Source organism: Trichomycterus rosablanca, chromosome 10, assembly GCF_030014385.1.
Source record: "Trichomycterus rosablanca isolate fTriRos1 chromosome 10, fTriRos1.hap1, whole genome shotgun sequence".
Classification (NCBI taxonomy): Eukaryota; Metazoa; Chordata; class Actinopteri; order Siluriformes; family Trichomycteridae; genus Trichomycterus; species Trichomycterus rosablanca.
The window spans coordinates 39565883-39582803 of NC_085997.1; the positions used below are offsets into that span (position 1 = coordinate 39565883).

Below are 16921 nucleotides of genomic sequence, written 5' to 3' on the forward strand. Positions count from 1 at the left end.
GAAAGTCTTATTCTAATAGGTAAAGCTTCCATCTATCACTTGGAAAGTTGTGAGTCTGAATCCCAGCTCAGTGAGTAAGACCTTTAACTCTGATTGCATTCTATATATAAATATCACAAATAAAGGTGTTCCATCTGCTACAGATTATCAGCATATTAATTAAATGTGGTATTTTTAATGCAGGTTGGGATGTAGAATTGTTTCTGTGCCATGTTAGAAGTTATTGGGCTTTAAAAACACACCAAACAATCTTGTTTTTGGTACCTTAAAGTATTCCAATGTACTGTATTTTAAGCCACTAGTGGCACTGGCAGTGTAGGAAAGATACCGCTGTTCTCCATATAAAGAAAAATCCCTCCGACAGAGAGTTTTGTGGTCAGAGGAAACATTCTTGAACCCAACAACACTGTATCCTCAGTTTCCTACTGTCATGTTGCATGATTTGCTGTCGTTGCCAGTGTAATCGATGCATTGTAAAAAGTTATTTAAAAAAACACAGTTAAAAAACAAAGTAAAAAAAAAAACACACACACACTGTTGTTTTACACAGATTATTTTAATGTTTTTTGAAAGGACCTGTTTTCGGTACCTTAAAGGATTCCAATATATTTTGAGTCACTAGAGTAGCTGTGGAGAATTTCAGGACAGTGTAGCTCCTTTAAAGGTTCCTTTGACATACATAGTACATAGTGGTGACATAGAACAGCGTTTTATTCTCTCAGACCTTTCTGTATTCAAAAAATCTTTCTCAGACCCCCTGGACACGTGTTATGTTATTATGACAAAAGGTGTTGTTTTTAAATGGACGTCTCACCTTGTATTTAGTTTTGCTGGCTGTCGTTGTTAAAAACAATCACATGTCCGTTCACTTTCAAAGACCCAGCTATAGGTATAGTAGTTTAAAATAGATTTATAATACACTATGAGATCTGACGTGCTAGCAGTCTATTAATTTTCATGTCCCACCACACATGATTATTGTGCTATTCTTAATAAAATGCAATGGGAACTCTTTTTGGCCTCTGCCCCCTGGTTGAGAACCACTGATGTAGAACAGATTTTTAAAACAAAAGAAAGGCAGCCCTAGGCAAGTTAAACACAGTTCCGACTCTCCACATAACAAACAGACCTAACAAGCAGCTTTCTCAAATATTGAATCGTTTCATTAGATAATAGTGTATATTACACTGTACATGGATCCATCTAATGGCAACAGTTGTGACCGAATCCAAGGCTACACGTACTATACTTCTACATATGATGTTTTGTTAGGCTAATAAATCAAAAGGCTCAGTGTTCACAGACTTACAGATCATACCAAGCTCCAAACCCACATTACTTAGTCGGCTATAATCACACTTTCCTAAAAACACACTGGTTTGTAAACCGTTCTGTTTCCTTCCGTATGTGCGTCTCTATTTGAGCTGCTGACCCATGGCTGTGTCCTTCACCCCCGCCGCCACCACGGAGAAGAAGAAGCTGGGCACGAGTGAGCGGACGTACAGAGCGGTCCATGGGATGGGGTGAGCCAGGAGCACCTCTCTCCTCTTCCGGTTGACCACGCGGACTATCTCACGGGCCAGGGCCTTGGGGTTCACGCCGTGAGTGGTCAGCTTGTTCAGGATGTCTAGAAACAACGGACGAAATGAGAAGAATCAAAAGGTTAAATGTTTAAGGTTTAAGGAGTTATTAAGCAGGCTGGCATAGTTTATCAGAGCTTTAATCCACAACTAGGTACCAGAACACTGAATACTGTTAATGATCTAAACACATTTTGATCAGAGTCGTGGTGTGACTGGCATCACCAGGAATTTCTGGACACTAGGCTGGAATGGACCAAACCTGGGTGGCCCAGACTTCAAGTTCCTTCCTTTCAGCCTTGCAGATGTATTCCAAAAAATAAATAGCAGTACATTTGGCGTTGGTTTGGCGTCAGAAGCCGCCGGACGATGACGCAGTACGCCATCCAACCACCTGAGGGGCTCCACTCTGGATCTGTACCAGGTTTAATTCCTAGATGGATTGCCTGACCAGGCTAACACGTTCCAACTCACGGGTTGAAAATCAGACTGGCCGCTTTCTGTCCACTCAGTTATACCGCCGGGCATTGGTCGCACAGCACAACGGACTCGGTAAAAACAGGGGCACCACATTTGTATAGGAGAGGCTCCTTTCTCGAGCTGGATGTCCAACCCGGGCTGACCCAGGCCTTGCAACCTTTTGAGGCAGAATACAGCCTGGACAAGGTTCCAGTCCATCGCAGGGCTAACACACGAGCAGCGGTTTCAGGGCAATTCAGTGTATCTGTTCTCCAGATAATGAAAAATCTCTCTGACAGAGTTTTGTGGTCTTAAGAAACATTCTTAAACCCAACAGTGCTGTACCTACTGTCATGTTGCACGTTGGTGTTAGAATTCCAGTTGTACTGATGCATTGACGAGTTTGTCATAAACCGTAGCCTACGGGGAAGCTGTAGCCTAGTGGTTAAAGTACTGGACTAGTAATCAGAAGGTCACTGGTTCAAGCCCCACCACTGCCAGGTTGCTGCTGTTGGGCCCCTGAGCAAGGCCCTTAAACCTCAATTGCTCAGACTGTATATTGTAAGTCGCTTTGGATAAAGGCGTCTGCTAAATGCCAAAAATTTAAATGTAAACCGTTGGTGTGTTTTCGTGTGTCGGCGTGTAATCACTCACATGCCCACACAGCGTTGGTGGATTTAGGTTTGGAGGGGGTGGCGTCCTGGGGCGTAGCGTTGATGAAAGTATGGTTGATGGTGCTGACGGAGACGCCGTACTCGTCCACCTCGGCTCTCAGACAGTCGAAGAAGGCCTGCACCGCGTGCTTGGACGCAGCATCTCAAACATTAAACAGAAATAACTCAGTAACGTTTATCTGACATCGTATCAAGCTTTTATACCATTACGACTCTTACTGGTTCTGTTAATAGATAGACAGATAGATAGATAGATAGATAGATAGATAGATAGATAGATAGATAGATAGATAGATAGATAGATAGATAGATAGATAGATAGATAGATAGATAGATAGATAGATAGACAGACAGACAGACAGACAGACAGACAGACAGACAGACAGACAGACAGATCACTTTATTAATCCCAGAGGGAAAGTCAAATATTACAACAGCTCAAGGTACAATAGAAAAAAGTATTAAGTAAATAAAAGACTCAGTTAAAATTATTAATTAAATAGGCTAAAGGTGCATAGGAAATATTGAGTAAGTATTGCAGTACAATGTTGGTAGGAATAAATATATATGCAATATGTAATATAATAGAAAAATTACAAAGGAGTCTTGGCATTAAATGTACAGAGGTGTGCAATGAAATAAACAGAGTGACAGATCATGCTTCATGAGTCTGTCCTGATAGTCCTGGTATTAACTCAGTGAGTAATGATGTCCCGGCACAGTGAGGATGAGTTATACAGTGAGATCGCTGTTGGTACAAACGATTTCCTGTATCGTTCCTTCTTACAGTGGAGCTGGATGAGTCTGTTACTGAAGGTGCTCCGCTGTCTGATTAGGAGGTCATGGAGGGGATGTGATGGATTGTCCAGTATGGAAATGAGTTTGTTTACCGACCTCCTTTCGACCACCAACTCGAAGCCATCCAGTGAGCAGCCCAAGACTGAGCCAGCCTTCTTGATCAGTTTATTAAGTTTTTTTGCATCTCCTGCTCTGATGCTGCCTCCCCAGCACACTGCTGCAAAAAACACAGCACCCGCAACAACAGACTGGTAGAAAATGGTCAGCATCTTGCTGCACACATTAAAGGATCTGAGCTTTCTCAGAAAGTAGAGTCTGCTCATCCCTTTCCTGTACACAGCCTCTGTGTTGGCCTTCCAGTCCAGTCTGTTGTCAAGCCAGACACCCAAGTACTTGTACGTGTCCACCAGTTCAACATGCTGACCCATGATGGTAACAGGGGTGCTCACAGTTCTTTTCCTCCTGAAGTCCACGGACATCTCCTTAGTTTTGGAGACATTCAGGAGCAGATGGTTCCTCACGCACCACTTGCCAAAGCCGTCCACAAGGTCCCTGTATTCACCTGTTAAGCATCCCAATTTATTTTAAGCATTTGATAACAGGCTATAGAAAACCATCAGACCCTGACAAAGCTGCTCCTGAAGGATGCAATTACTGAGTCTCTGAGATAGATTTGTAAGGCTCCAGTCTGGAGAAACGTTAGAACAGTTTTTGGCACCGTCACCACCTTGCCTAGATCGGGGCGTCTCTCCAAAATGAACGACTGACCCGGGAGGATGTTAATCAGGGACTCTGGTTCTTGAACTGAATCCATTCAGGCTTCTTAAAACATTGGTGCTTTTTAAAGAACCGACCCACATTTGATGTTTCCACCAGTTTTTGGAAGCCGAGGATGCTCCATCATCGGTGGGCTTGGCACAACGAAAGTAAACCATACTAACATGATGATAGGGTGTGTACATGATCTGTGAGGATTTGTGCTGCTGTTATAGATTTGTTTTATGTAAAAAGCATCGCTCAACTATCAGTGATAAAAGACGTAGAAGACGATACAAACGTGCGGTGTGTGAAACGTTTTCAATTGCAGATGCTTCGTTACACGAGTGAAAAGAAAACTAGCAGCCGTATAACTGTACAGCAACAAACTGAATAATAATAAAAAATAAAAATAAAAACTTTAATTATATACTTTATATCATAAACTTTACAGCCAGTGTCGCTTCTCTATCCTCTACAACTCGACACGCCCACGGATGGAGCCGCGATTCACGCTGAAAACCCTCATATTGTTTAGTTCCAGCACCAAACAAAGGTTCACAGTTCGGAAGCTTTTTTTGGTTGAAAACATGCTGAACCGGTTCAAAATCAAGTTCTCGAACCCAAACAGAGCTTGTTTCACATCGGTCTCTCAGTGGACTAGCGATAGAAAGGTTATTGTGCTTTAAAACCACCTCCTTGTTTCTACACTCACTCACCATTTTATCAGCTCCACTTACCATATAGAAGCACTTTGTAGTTCTACAATTACTGACTGTAGTCCATCTGTTTCTCTACATGCTTTGTTACCCCCTTTCATGCTGTTCTTCAATGGTCAGGACCCCCACAGGACCACCACAGAGCAGGTATTATTTAGGTGGTGGATGATTCTCAGCACTGCAGTGACACTGACATGGTGGTGGTGTGTTCCACCACCTAAATAATACCTGCTCTGTGGTGGTCCTGTGGGGGTCCTTACCATTGAAGAACAGGGTGAAAGGGGGTAACAAAGCATGTAGAGAAACAGATGGACTACAGTCAGTAATTGTAGAACTACAAAGTGCTTCTATATGGTAAATGGAGCTGATAACATGGACAATGAGTGTAGAAACAAGGAGGTGGTTTTAATGTAATGGCTGATCGGTGTACATCTGAAAAGTGATTGTTATGGGTGTTGAACAAATGCTGCTCCTGGTAAAATATCGATATTTTAATCCACATATTCAGACATTTCTAGGTGAGCTGGTGTGACGTGGTGCTAGGAGCCAGGCTGCTGGTAACAGCACTGTCTGAGTTCCAGGGGTTCGAATTCCACACTGGGCTCACAAATCCAGAATCAAAAAACAGCGAGTAAAACAGCGAGTGAGGAATGTGATTAGTGGAGGAACTTATGAGCAGTAATAATGAAGAGAAGTTTAGTGCTCCTGTCTCCTTCTTTTACTACATTAAACCACGTTAAGCTTTATTTTCAACCAGAAGCGTTTTAGACTCTGGGAGAAGCTGATTCTGATTCTCAGCATTTCTCAGAAGCTGGAGCTGTAACACAAGTTTAAAAGTAAAACAGGGAGGAGAATCCAGATAAACACAGATACATGTGGAGCTGTAACCCTGGATCTGCACCTTATTCCACACTGATGCAGATTCAGCTCAGATTCACACGCTGATGACGGTTTACCGCTTAAGCCGAGCGCCGAGCAAAGCGACGTTTTGCGCAGAGGGTCGCGGTGAGAGCAAAGCGCAAAATGTTTCTCATGTGAACGCACTAGAGAAAGCAACAGTGGGGACAAACACGAAGAACGGAGTTTCCTTCTACGTCTTTTTATCAGCAACAGCTGATCGATGCTTTTTGTAACATCTGTAACAGCAGCACAAATCCTCACAGTTAATCTACACTCTCCACCATTATGTTAGTACTGTTAACTTCCGTTGTAGCCTTGGTTCCCGAAAACGGCACCAAGGTTCTAAGAAGCCCGAATGGAACCGGTTCAAGAACCAGAGTTCTTTTGGTCAAACAGCGCTATCAGAGTTTTCCAGCCCTGAGGATTTAATAATCTATTTTATCACATGAAGGAACATTTAGTTTACTTTACACAAGAAAAAAATGCTTGTTTATGAGATTATAGAATTATAGAATTTTCCTGCATGCATGTCAGAACATTAAAATGATTGCAGAATCTTAAAATCTTACAGGAGGTGCGAAAGGGGACGGCGATTTTCCCCTGGATGCTGTTGATGATAATGAAATGACCGGTTCTTCGGGAGATCATTAACGGCAGAATACCTGCTCATAAAAAAAAACACTGTTGATTTGTAGCTCGTTTTTATAATATTCAGAACACAGGCGGTGCGTGCTAGTGCTCGTACCCTTGGCCAAGGTGATGGGCCCAAAGTAGTTGACGTCCATGATGGTTTTGTCCATGTCCAGCGAGAGATTCTGCACCGGAGCTTTGACCTTCATGCTGCCGTTGCATATGAGCACGTCCACGTAGCCGTAGCACTCGCTGATCTCGGCGATCACCTCCTCCATGCCATCCATGTCGCTGAAGTCCAGCAGAACCAGCTTGGGTGGGAAGGTCTGCAACAGAAAAACCAACATGTCATCATGTCTGTGTGGACGCTTGGCTGGCTGATAGCAGCACTGAGATTCAAACCCAGATCTCAGCAGTTGTAAGCTAGCCTAATAGACTCGGTCGTCTGACTTTTTGATTTATGGCTGGCTGGGCAACTCTTGGGAAGGTCTCCCACTGTTCCAGGATCCAGGATCAGAGGTCAGACTTCCTGGTTTCATCAGTTATAAGTCGTCAAGGTCTTATGGAACCAAAGCAGAACCACCACCATATATCGAACAAAGGGTTGGGTGCGTCCTAGCAAGCGCAAAAAGCAACAAGCGAATCAGAACTAATTTTGGCTGTCAAATTGACTCCCTAAAGGACTTTCAAACTGACTTCCAAGATGACTCCCTAAATGACTCCCAAACTGACTTTCAAGATGAATCCCTAAATGACTCCCTAAATTATTTCCAAACTGACTTCCTACATGACTTCAAATTTGACTTCTAAACTGACTCCCAAACTGACTTTCAAGAATACTTCCTAATGACTCCCTAAATGACTTCTAAACTGACTTCCTAAATGATTCCCTAAATGACTCCCAAGTGACTCCCAAATGACTTCAATTTTAACTTCTTAAATGACTCCCAAACTGACTCCCTAAACGACTCCAAATCTGACTCCCAAAATGACCCCCAAACTGACTCCCTAAACGACTTCCCTCTGACTCCCCAACTGACTCCTAAAATGACTCTCCAGATGAAACACGAAATAACTCCCTTAGTGACTTCCAAACTGATTTTCTAAATGACTCTTAAATTGACTCCATAAACGACTCCCAATCTGACTTCCAAAATGACTTCCAAACTGACTCCCTAAATGACTCCCAAATTGACTCCCTAAAAGACTTCCAAGATCACTCCCAAAATGACTCCACAGATGACTCACAATCTGACTCCCTACATGACTCCAAAATTGACTACCTAAATGACTCCCCAACTGACTCCAAATGACTTCCAAACTGACTCCCCAAATGACTCCAATTCTGACTTCCAAACTGACTTCCAAAATGACTCCCTAATTGACTCCCTACATGACTCCAAAATTGACTTCCTAAATGACTCACCAAGTGACTCCCAAAATTACTTCTAGAAGAATCACAGGATGACTCCCAAACTGACTCCCTAAATGACTCCCAACCCAACTCCATAAATTACTCCAATTGACTCCCTTAATGACTCCCTAAATTACTCCCAATCTGACTCTAATTTATTCTACTGCATGTCATTCACAAACTGACTCCCTAAACAACTCCCAGTCTGACTCCCTAAATGACTCCCAAATGACTCATAATTCATTCTGTCATTCACAGAGGTCATATGTAAGTGGACATTATGAGTTTGATGCAGGAACAACAAAGGCTGGGTACAGGAAGTAGTATTAATATAGTATTTAGTGTAATACTTTATTTATTTATACTGTATTTATTTTATATTTATTTTAGATTTAATTTAGATGTAATTTCTTGTTTAATACTGTTTTTATGTTTCTAAAGTAAAGAAAATAAAAGATATAAAGTTCTGCAGTGTCTGTGTAAGTGTATAAACATTAAACATGATAAACATATGACTGAATGAGGTCAAGGGGTGGTCAGGGCCGCTCTGAGTTCAATGACCTGAAACGTGTGAGAAAATACAGAATAATAACGGGAGGCTGGCACGCAAAACTGTCATTTTAATAATAGGAGGATTTTACGGGTCTAATTCGATGGATATTTCAGCAGATCATTGTGGAACCTGAGAGTTACGATGATGGAGGAGCTGATGGAGTGAACTGGACATGAAGTGTCCTGATATTTAAAGGACAGCAGGAGATCTGCTGGATCTGTCGGGCGGAGGAAATCCTCCCATTGTTCATCAAAGCGGAGGAAAAGCAAACAGTGACACACACGTCAAAAAGTAGAACCGAGCGCGACTCCTCCGCCTCTGTGTTTCTGTCACTGGACCGTCTAGTGAGGACACGGGCGGTACTTACTTTACTGGGATCCGAACCGCTGCACAGCGAGTCGTGCAGAGACTCCAGCTTGTCCCAGCTGGGTCCACACAACACCAACTGGGCACCACCTTCATGAAGCAGCCTGGCACATTCTGAGAGGAGACAGAGAGATCAGACGGTATAGTGGAATGATACAGGAAATGATATGATGCTATCGGCTTGCCTGGCGTCTACACAGACTCTCACTGTGGTTTGTTGCAGTCCTAGACCATTAGAAATGGCTCTGTTATACTTCACAGATTTCCAGAAATGTTGTCAGATTATGGCATAGTGTTCCTGTAGAACATTTAAGTTGAATGTGTTTAATTATTTAAGGTAATTTGAGAAAACTAATGGAGCAATTAGCTCCTGAGCAAGGCCCTTAACCCTCAATTGATTGCACTGTCCCTCAGTCTAGTCATATCCAATTCCCTGCTCGTATTCCCCCCCCACTCCTGATCGAGGAGGGTCGTGACTAACACACACCCCTCAGACACGTGTGCAGCACCTGTATCGGGGTTCATATGGAGATCCGTATAACGCACAGAGAGTCACGCACCGATCTCCGTTATCCCCCGTCTCTGTGCAGCACCATCAATCAGCCAGCAGAGGGCGGAACTGCAGCACTTAAACATTATAACCACCTCCTTGTTTCTACACTCACTGTCCATTTTATCAGCTCCACTTACCATATAGAAGCACTTTGTAGTTCTACAATTACTGACTGTAGTCCATCTGTTTCTCTACATGCTTTGTTAGCTCCTTTCACCCTGTTCTTCAATGGTCAGGACCCCCACAGGACCCCCACAGAGCAGGTATTATTTAGGTGGTGGATGATTCTCAGCACTGCAGTGACACTGACATGGTGGTGGTGTGTTAGTGTGTGTTGTGCTGGTATGAGTGGATCAGACACAGCAGCGCTGCTGGAGGTTTTAAACACCGTGTCCACTCACTGTCCACTCTATTAGACACTCCTACCTAGTCGGTCCACCTTGTAGATGTAAAGTCAGAGACGATCGCTCATCTATTGCTGCTGTTTGAGTCGCTCATCTTCTAGACCTTCATCAGTGGTCACAGGACGCTGCACACGGGGCGCTGTTGGCTGGATATTTTTGGTTGGTGGACTATTCTCAGTCCGGCAGTGACAGTGAGGTGTTTAAAAACTCCAGCAGCACTGCTGTGTCTGATCCACTCATACCAGCACAACACACACTAACACACCACCACCATGTCAGTGTCACTGCAGTGCTGAGAATCATCCACCACCTAAATAATACCTGCTCTGTGGGGGTCCTGTGGGGGTCCTGACCATTGAAGAACAGCATGAAAGGGGGTAACAAAGTATGTAGAGAAACAGATGGACTACAGTCAGTAATTGTAGAACTACAAAGTGCTTCTATATGGTAAGTGGAGCTGATAACATGGACAGTGAGTGTAGAATTAAGGCAGGAGCTAAAACTCTAAACATCATGTCGGAGGTTTTTGAGAATGTATCGGTGCTCATTACCACTTCCCATCGCAGACACGGCGTCTGTAATCACCACCACTTTGTTGTGCACCACAGACTTGGACATGAACTGGATGATCTCGTTGTAGAGGTAGTAGATTCCAGCAAACACCACTACCAGCATGGGCAGCACCATCACAGACGGGACAGCCATCTTCAGAGAGAGAGAAAACACTACAGGTCATTCATTTATCTTCAGTATAATTTTAATCCTGATTAGGGTCGTCACAGGTCTGGAGCCACCACAAAAAACACCGGCTGGAAGGCAGGACCAAACTAGTAATGAGAAGGTTGCTGGTTCAAACCCCACTACTGCTAATCTGCCACTGTTGGGTCCTTGAGAAAGAAAGACTCTCAAGAATGTGTGATGTGTTAATTCTACTGGATCTTTATTTGATTCCCATTGTAGTTTGTAAACAGAAGCAGGTTTAGAATTTGATGCTGTAACAGACTCCAAAAAAGTTGGGACAGAAGCAAAATAAGAGTTCCAGCGTTCCACAGTGAGCAGGTGAGTTGGTACCAGGTAAGGGAATCATGATGGAATATAAAAGGACCTACAAAAGGATCATTCAGTACAAGCAAAGATGGGTCGTGGCTCACCACTGTGTTCTTTCACCATCTATCGTACATAATATTGTGAAAAGATTCAGGAAATCTGGAGAGATCTCAGTCTGTGTTGAATCTTCGTGACCTTTGAGCTCTCAGACGGCACTAAATAAGAAACCATCACACCGCTGTGATGAATATAAATACATCCACATTAGCTCGGAGTGCTTCAGAAAACCGTCGTCACTTAACACAGTCCGCCACTGCATCAAGAAATGCAACCTGAACCTCTGTTACACACAGAGAAAGTCGTACATCAAGTCTATTTAGAAACACCTCCGAGTTCTCTGGGCTCAAGCTCATCTCAGATGGACCGAAAGACAGTGGACACGAGTGCTTTGGTCTGATAAGTCCACAGTTCAGCTTGTTGTAGAGGACCATCCAGACTGTTATTAGTGAAAGGCGCAAAAGCAACATCAGTCACGGTATGGGGGGCATCAGTGCCCACATAATGGGTGACCTGCACATGTGTGTGAAGGTACCACTGACGTGAAGATGTATGTTAGGATTTTAGAGAGACACATGCTGCCATCAAGTCCAGGATTATTTCAGCAGGATGACGCCAGACTTTATTCTGTACAAGCTATAGTAACGTGGCTTCCTCGACACAGAGTGCGTGTGCTTGAGCAGCCTGTCTGCAGTCCAGATCTGTCTCCTATCATGAAGAGGAGAATCAGACGACGGCGAGCACGGACTGTTGAGCAGCTGAAGTCTCGTATTGAGCAAGAATGGAGAAAAATTCCACTCACAAACCTGCAACCATTAGTGTCCTCAGTTCCTCACACTTTAAAAAGTGGAATTAATAGGAACACTGATGAAACACGGGAAGGGGACACACACCCTAACGCCCCAGTCTGACTATTTAGGAGCGTGTTGCATGTTTTCTTTCTACTTTATCAGTTGAATAAAGATTTGAGAGAATGAGCACATCACAGATTCTTCTTTTCACTGTGTTTTATGAAAAGTTTCAGCTTTTCATTTTGTTGACACAGCAGCTCCCCTTGGACGCTGGTGTTTGCCCTGCCGGAAGCGCTGATGTATGTTGCAGAGATGTTCACAAGTCACAAAATACGAGTCCAAGTCGAGTCAAGTCAATATAATCTACACAAAACATATATTATAAATGTAGCGTAGAAATAAAGAAATAATCTGTAAGTTCAGATAAAAACAACAACAGATTAGCGAGTGTATTTAGCCGTTTTACTTCGTGTCTTTACTTTCCTCCTCCTTGTGTAAATGAATGTAATTTCTGTAACGAGAAGGTTCCAGTTAAAAGCTTCAACTGATACGTTTTGTTTTCATTACAGAACAAAAGCGCTCGATAAATCACGGCACAGCGGCCAAAATCCCAAACACGGCAAAAACAATCATAACCGCTGCTTACCTTAGCTTCTGTTCTTCCAGATGCTATTACATTTATAAGCGTGCGTCCCATTAGGAACAGAATCCGTTATTTTGTAAATGTGCTTATAATTAAAAACCTCCAAACTTTTCCCGGTGGTGAAGTAAAACAGGAAGTCGTTAGAAAGCCGATCGAGCGTTTCATTACCACGTCATCTGTGTGACGCAAACCGAATAAATGCAAATAACAGCATTTCTTACTAACAATTACAATCAGAAGCTCTGATTGGTTCAGAAAGCGTCTTTCAACCATCAGCACCGATTCTGTAGAAGCGTTTCATTCACCCCGGTCGTTCCTGTGAAGTGCACTACGTAGGGTATTCCACCATTTTAAGTGAGATTCAGATCCAAAGGTAACGAGAATGTTCAAATGAAGTGAACTTCAGACTGTGTAGGGAGTAGGGAGCGACGCTTCATCACTACACTGGAAGCTGCTGGAACATTTACACATTGTGTGTGTTGTGGGTTAAGACGGCCGGAGCGTTATTATTATTATTATTATTATTATTATTATTATTATTATTATTAGAGAGCAGAAAATGACACGATCAGAATGATGTCGGATCATATACTGTATATACAGTGTATCACCCCTCACATTTCTGCAAATATTTCATTATATCTTTTCATGGGACAACACACATGACATGACATGACACTTGGATATAACTTAGAGTAGTCAGTGTACAGCTTGTATAGCAGTGTAGATTTACTGTCTTCTGAAAATAACTCAACACACAGCCATTAATGTCTAAATAGCTGCAACATAAGTGAGTACACCCCACAGTGAACATGTCCAAATTGTGCCCAAATGTGTCGTTGTCCCTCCCTGGTGTCATGTGTCAAGGTCCCAGGTGTAAATGGGGAGCAGGGCTGTTAAATTTGGTGTTTTGGGTACAATTCTCTCATACTGGCCACTGGATATTCAACATGGCACCTCATGGCAAAGAACTCTCTGAGGATGTGAGAAATAGAATTGTTGCTCTCCACAAAGATGGCCTGGGCTATAAGAAGATTGCTAACACCCTGAAACTGAGCTACAGCACGGTGGCCAAGGTCATACAGCGGTTTTCCAGGACAGGTTCCACTCGGAACAGGCTTCGCCAGGGTCGACCAAAGAAGTCGAGTCCACGTGTTCGGCGTCATATCCAGAGGTTGGCTTTAAAAAATAGACACATGAGTGCTGCCAGCATCGCTGCAGAGGTTGAAGACGTGGAAGGTCAGCCTGTCAGTGCTCAGACCATACGCCGCACACTGCATCAACTCGGTCTGCATGGTCATCATCCCAGAAGGAAGCTGACGCACAAGAAAGCCCGCAAACAGTTTGCTGAAGACAAGCAGTCCAAGAACATGGATTACTGGAATGCCCTGTGGTCTGACGAGACCAAGATAAACTCGTTTGGCTCAGATGGTGTCCAGCATGTGTGGCGGCGCCCTGGTGAGAAGTACCAAGACAACTGTATCTTGCCTACAGTCAAGCATGGTGGTGGTAGCATCATGGTCTTGGGCTGCATGAGTGTTGCTGGCACTGGGGAGCTGCAGTTCATTGAGGGAAACATGAATTCCAACATGTACTGTGACATTCTGAAACAGAGCATGATCCCCTCCCTTCGAAAACTGGGCCTCATGGCAGTTTTCCAACAGGATAACGACCCCAAACACAACCTCCAAGATGACAACTGCCTTGCTGAGGAAGCTGAAGGTAAAGGTGATGGACTAAACCCAATTGAGCACCTGTGGCGCATCCTCAAGTGGAAGGTGGAGGAGTTCAAGGTGTCTAACATCCACCAGCTCCGTGATGTCATCATGGAGGAGTGGAAGAGGATTCCAGTAGCAACCTGTGCAGCTCTGGTGAATTCCATGCCCAGGAGGGTTAAGGCAGTGCTGGATAATAATGGTGGTCACACAAAATATTGACACATTTGGGCACAATTTGGACGTGTTCACTGTGGGGTGTACTCACTTATGTTGCCAGCCATTTAGACATTAATGGCTGTGTGTTGAGTTTTTTTCAGAAGACAGTAAATCTACACTGCTGTACAAGCTGTACACTGACTACTCTAAGTTATATCCAAGTTTTATTTCTATAGTGTTGTCCCATGAAAAGATATAATAAAATATTTGCAGAAATGTGAGGGGTGTACTCACTTTTGTGATACACTGTATATAATTGTTACACGTAACTAATGCTGCTGACTTTTGTTGTCCAAGAGTCATTTCTTGCGAGTCACGAGTCGAGTCTGAGTTATTTGAAAGGAGTCCGAGTCAAGTCTGAAGTTGGTGTGTGTGCAAGTTACGACTCGAGTCCCCATCTCTGGTGTGTTGTGACCTCCATGTTTCACACGCCACCAAAATGTACAGAACACGTCATTTTAATTTGGTATTTTTCATGGAATATGTTAGAATTGTGTATTTATTTTAGGGATTCGCTGTTTTTGCTCAACATTAATGATTAAAGATCACAAAGCTGCAAACTTTTAGCCAATCGGGTGCAAACTGGGGAAACTGGTTCACTGTTTCATGATCTAATTATCAGAATAATGATAAGAACAAAGCCGCTCACTCGCGGACGATGACGAGACGGGTTCCTCGGGCTGGTCTGATCTTTGAACGAGCTTCTATATTATCTGGTTGAGCCTGGTTGGGTTGTTCTGATAGCACGGCTGGTATTATTTCCATCTAGAGCCAGGCTTAGGAAAGATTCTAAATATAAGTTGCCCTACACTAATCTGTAGCCACAAATGCCACGCACCGTGCCAACCACATGTTATCAATACTCACTATTTATAAAAAGCCTTATTACAATTTCCAGTAATAAATTATTTTCCTTCAAATATCTTACACTGATCTGGATATAAACACATCATAACACAGGTTGACAGTGTTTTGATCAGCTACAGCACACACACACACACACACACACACACACACCCACTCACAGTGCAGTGGTGTAATCTGTCTTATGTTCAGTCCACTTACAGTGCGTGTGAAGAGTTAAGCCCTCGGTGGAAAGATCGATTATTTTCCGCTTAGGTAACCAGCATGAACCCTTTCCTCATTCTCATTCCCATTCACAGACCCCAGACTCTTTCTCCTTCCAGCACCGGAGGGGAGGCTGGGCAGGACAGAGGGGCTTTTAATAGCGCACAGCTGAGTCGGTGAGGTCTCATGTGTTGGTCACACTAACCTGGCTCAGGCATGTGGACGACAACCTAACTCGCCATCAACTGTTTTCAGACGTGCCCATCAAGTAGATTTTCATCAGGAGGGACATATTAGCAGTTTAAACCTCCCGTTCATCCTCATCATGGGTCCATAACACCTGATTCTGGAATTTATATGTGGGAATGTGTGCCCATTTAGTCCAAAGGGGATTTGTGAGGCTGTGAGGCTGTAAGGCTAGGCACTGATGTTGGATGAGAAGGTCTGGTTTGTAGATGATGTTCTCCCATAGATGTTGGGTTGGGTTGTAGTCAAGATGAACAAGACACACAGGACAAGGATTCTTGACCAATTTAGTAATCTGAATTGGTTGGTCAGCATGGGGGTTTCTTTCAGTACTCAGGTTTCCTTTAACCCATAAAACCTACAACAGGTTGATTGATTGTTCTCAATAGCCCATTTGTATGAGTAATCAATTAAACTGATTCATTAATTCTGGGCGGCACAGTTATCCCTGCAAACCTGACCAGAAAGCATCTAATTTAATTATTGTAATGAATGAAAAATGTTCGAATTTTCTTAGAATTTTGTAGACATTTCAAGCGTTTAAGTTCAAGAGAGCTGAGAGGAGTTACTTAGAAAACTGGGGTGCTTTTAAATTTCATTAAAAATGTAAAAATCATGAAATAGTTTTGATAGAAGAAGTCTTTTTAAGAACACACATTGTTTTATTTTTGGTTAGTGCTAAAGCTATGTGGTTAATGTTGTTATTGTAATTGCTATTCGTTTAGCATAATTGGTTGAGCCTGGCAGTTAAGATACTGGACCTGTAATTGAAAGGTCGCTGGTTTAAGCCCCACCACTACCACGTTGCCACTGTTGGGCCCTTAACCCTCTATTGCCTAGACCAGTGGTTCTCAAACTGTGGTACACGTACCACTGGTGGTACGTGAAGCAGCACGAGGTGGTACGCCAGATAATCTCTGTAAATAATTTAATAATTATAAAAATGACACAAAATGTGGAAATTACTAATAAAATCTGTTTCAAAGTTCTTATAATTCTGTTTTAATAAAATCAGTTTAATTAAAACGAATGTGTTTTTAAAAATATTCGGGGCTATGCAGGCACCGTACTTCATTACGTCTATACTTCACGTTCGCGGTTTCCATCTCGAAATTTCAGAAAAGTTATCAGAAAAGTTATCAGTAAAGTTATCAGTAAAGTTATCAGTAAAGTTATCAGTAAAGTTATCAGTAAAGTTATCAGTAAAGTTATCAGTAAAGTTATCAGTAGGTCTCTCGCTTTTATCAGAGACAGATCTGCGTTTGAATCTCACTGATCTCGTTCCTGACATCACGAGGCTGCTCCGCTAAACAGGCGTACTCACTGAAA

At 43.0% G+C, this 16921-nt stretch overlaps 1 protein-coding gene across 2 annotated transcripts; it reads right to left on the reverse strand.

Moving 5' to 3' along the window:
• Positions 1-537: 537 nt before the first annotated feature.
• Positions 538-15494, reverse strand: dhrs7cb (dehydrogenase/reductase (SDR family) member 7Cb). 2 transcript variants are annotated; one of them, XM_063004034.1, is made up of 7 exons: positions 15344-15494; positions 10358-10511; positions 8851-8963; positions 6632-6842; positions 6456-6548; positions 2694-2855; positions 538-1627 (listed from the first exon to the last, which is right to left on the reverse strand). In XM_063004034.1, the coding sequence occupies exons 2-7, from the start codon at positions 10509-10511 to the stop codon at positions 1416-1418; spliced, it is 945 nt and encodes a 314-aa protein (XP_062860104.1). In that variant the 5' UTR covers positions 15344-15494; the 3' UTR covers positions 538-1415. The 2 variants fall into 2 exon arrangements, with proteins under 2 accessions (XP_062860104.1, XP_062860103.1); XM_063004033.1 differs by lacking the exons at positions 538-1627; positions 2694-2855 and adding an exon at positions 3197-4073.
• Positions 15495-16921: the final 1427 nt, after the last annotated feature.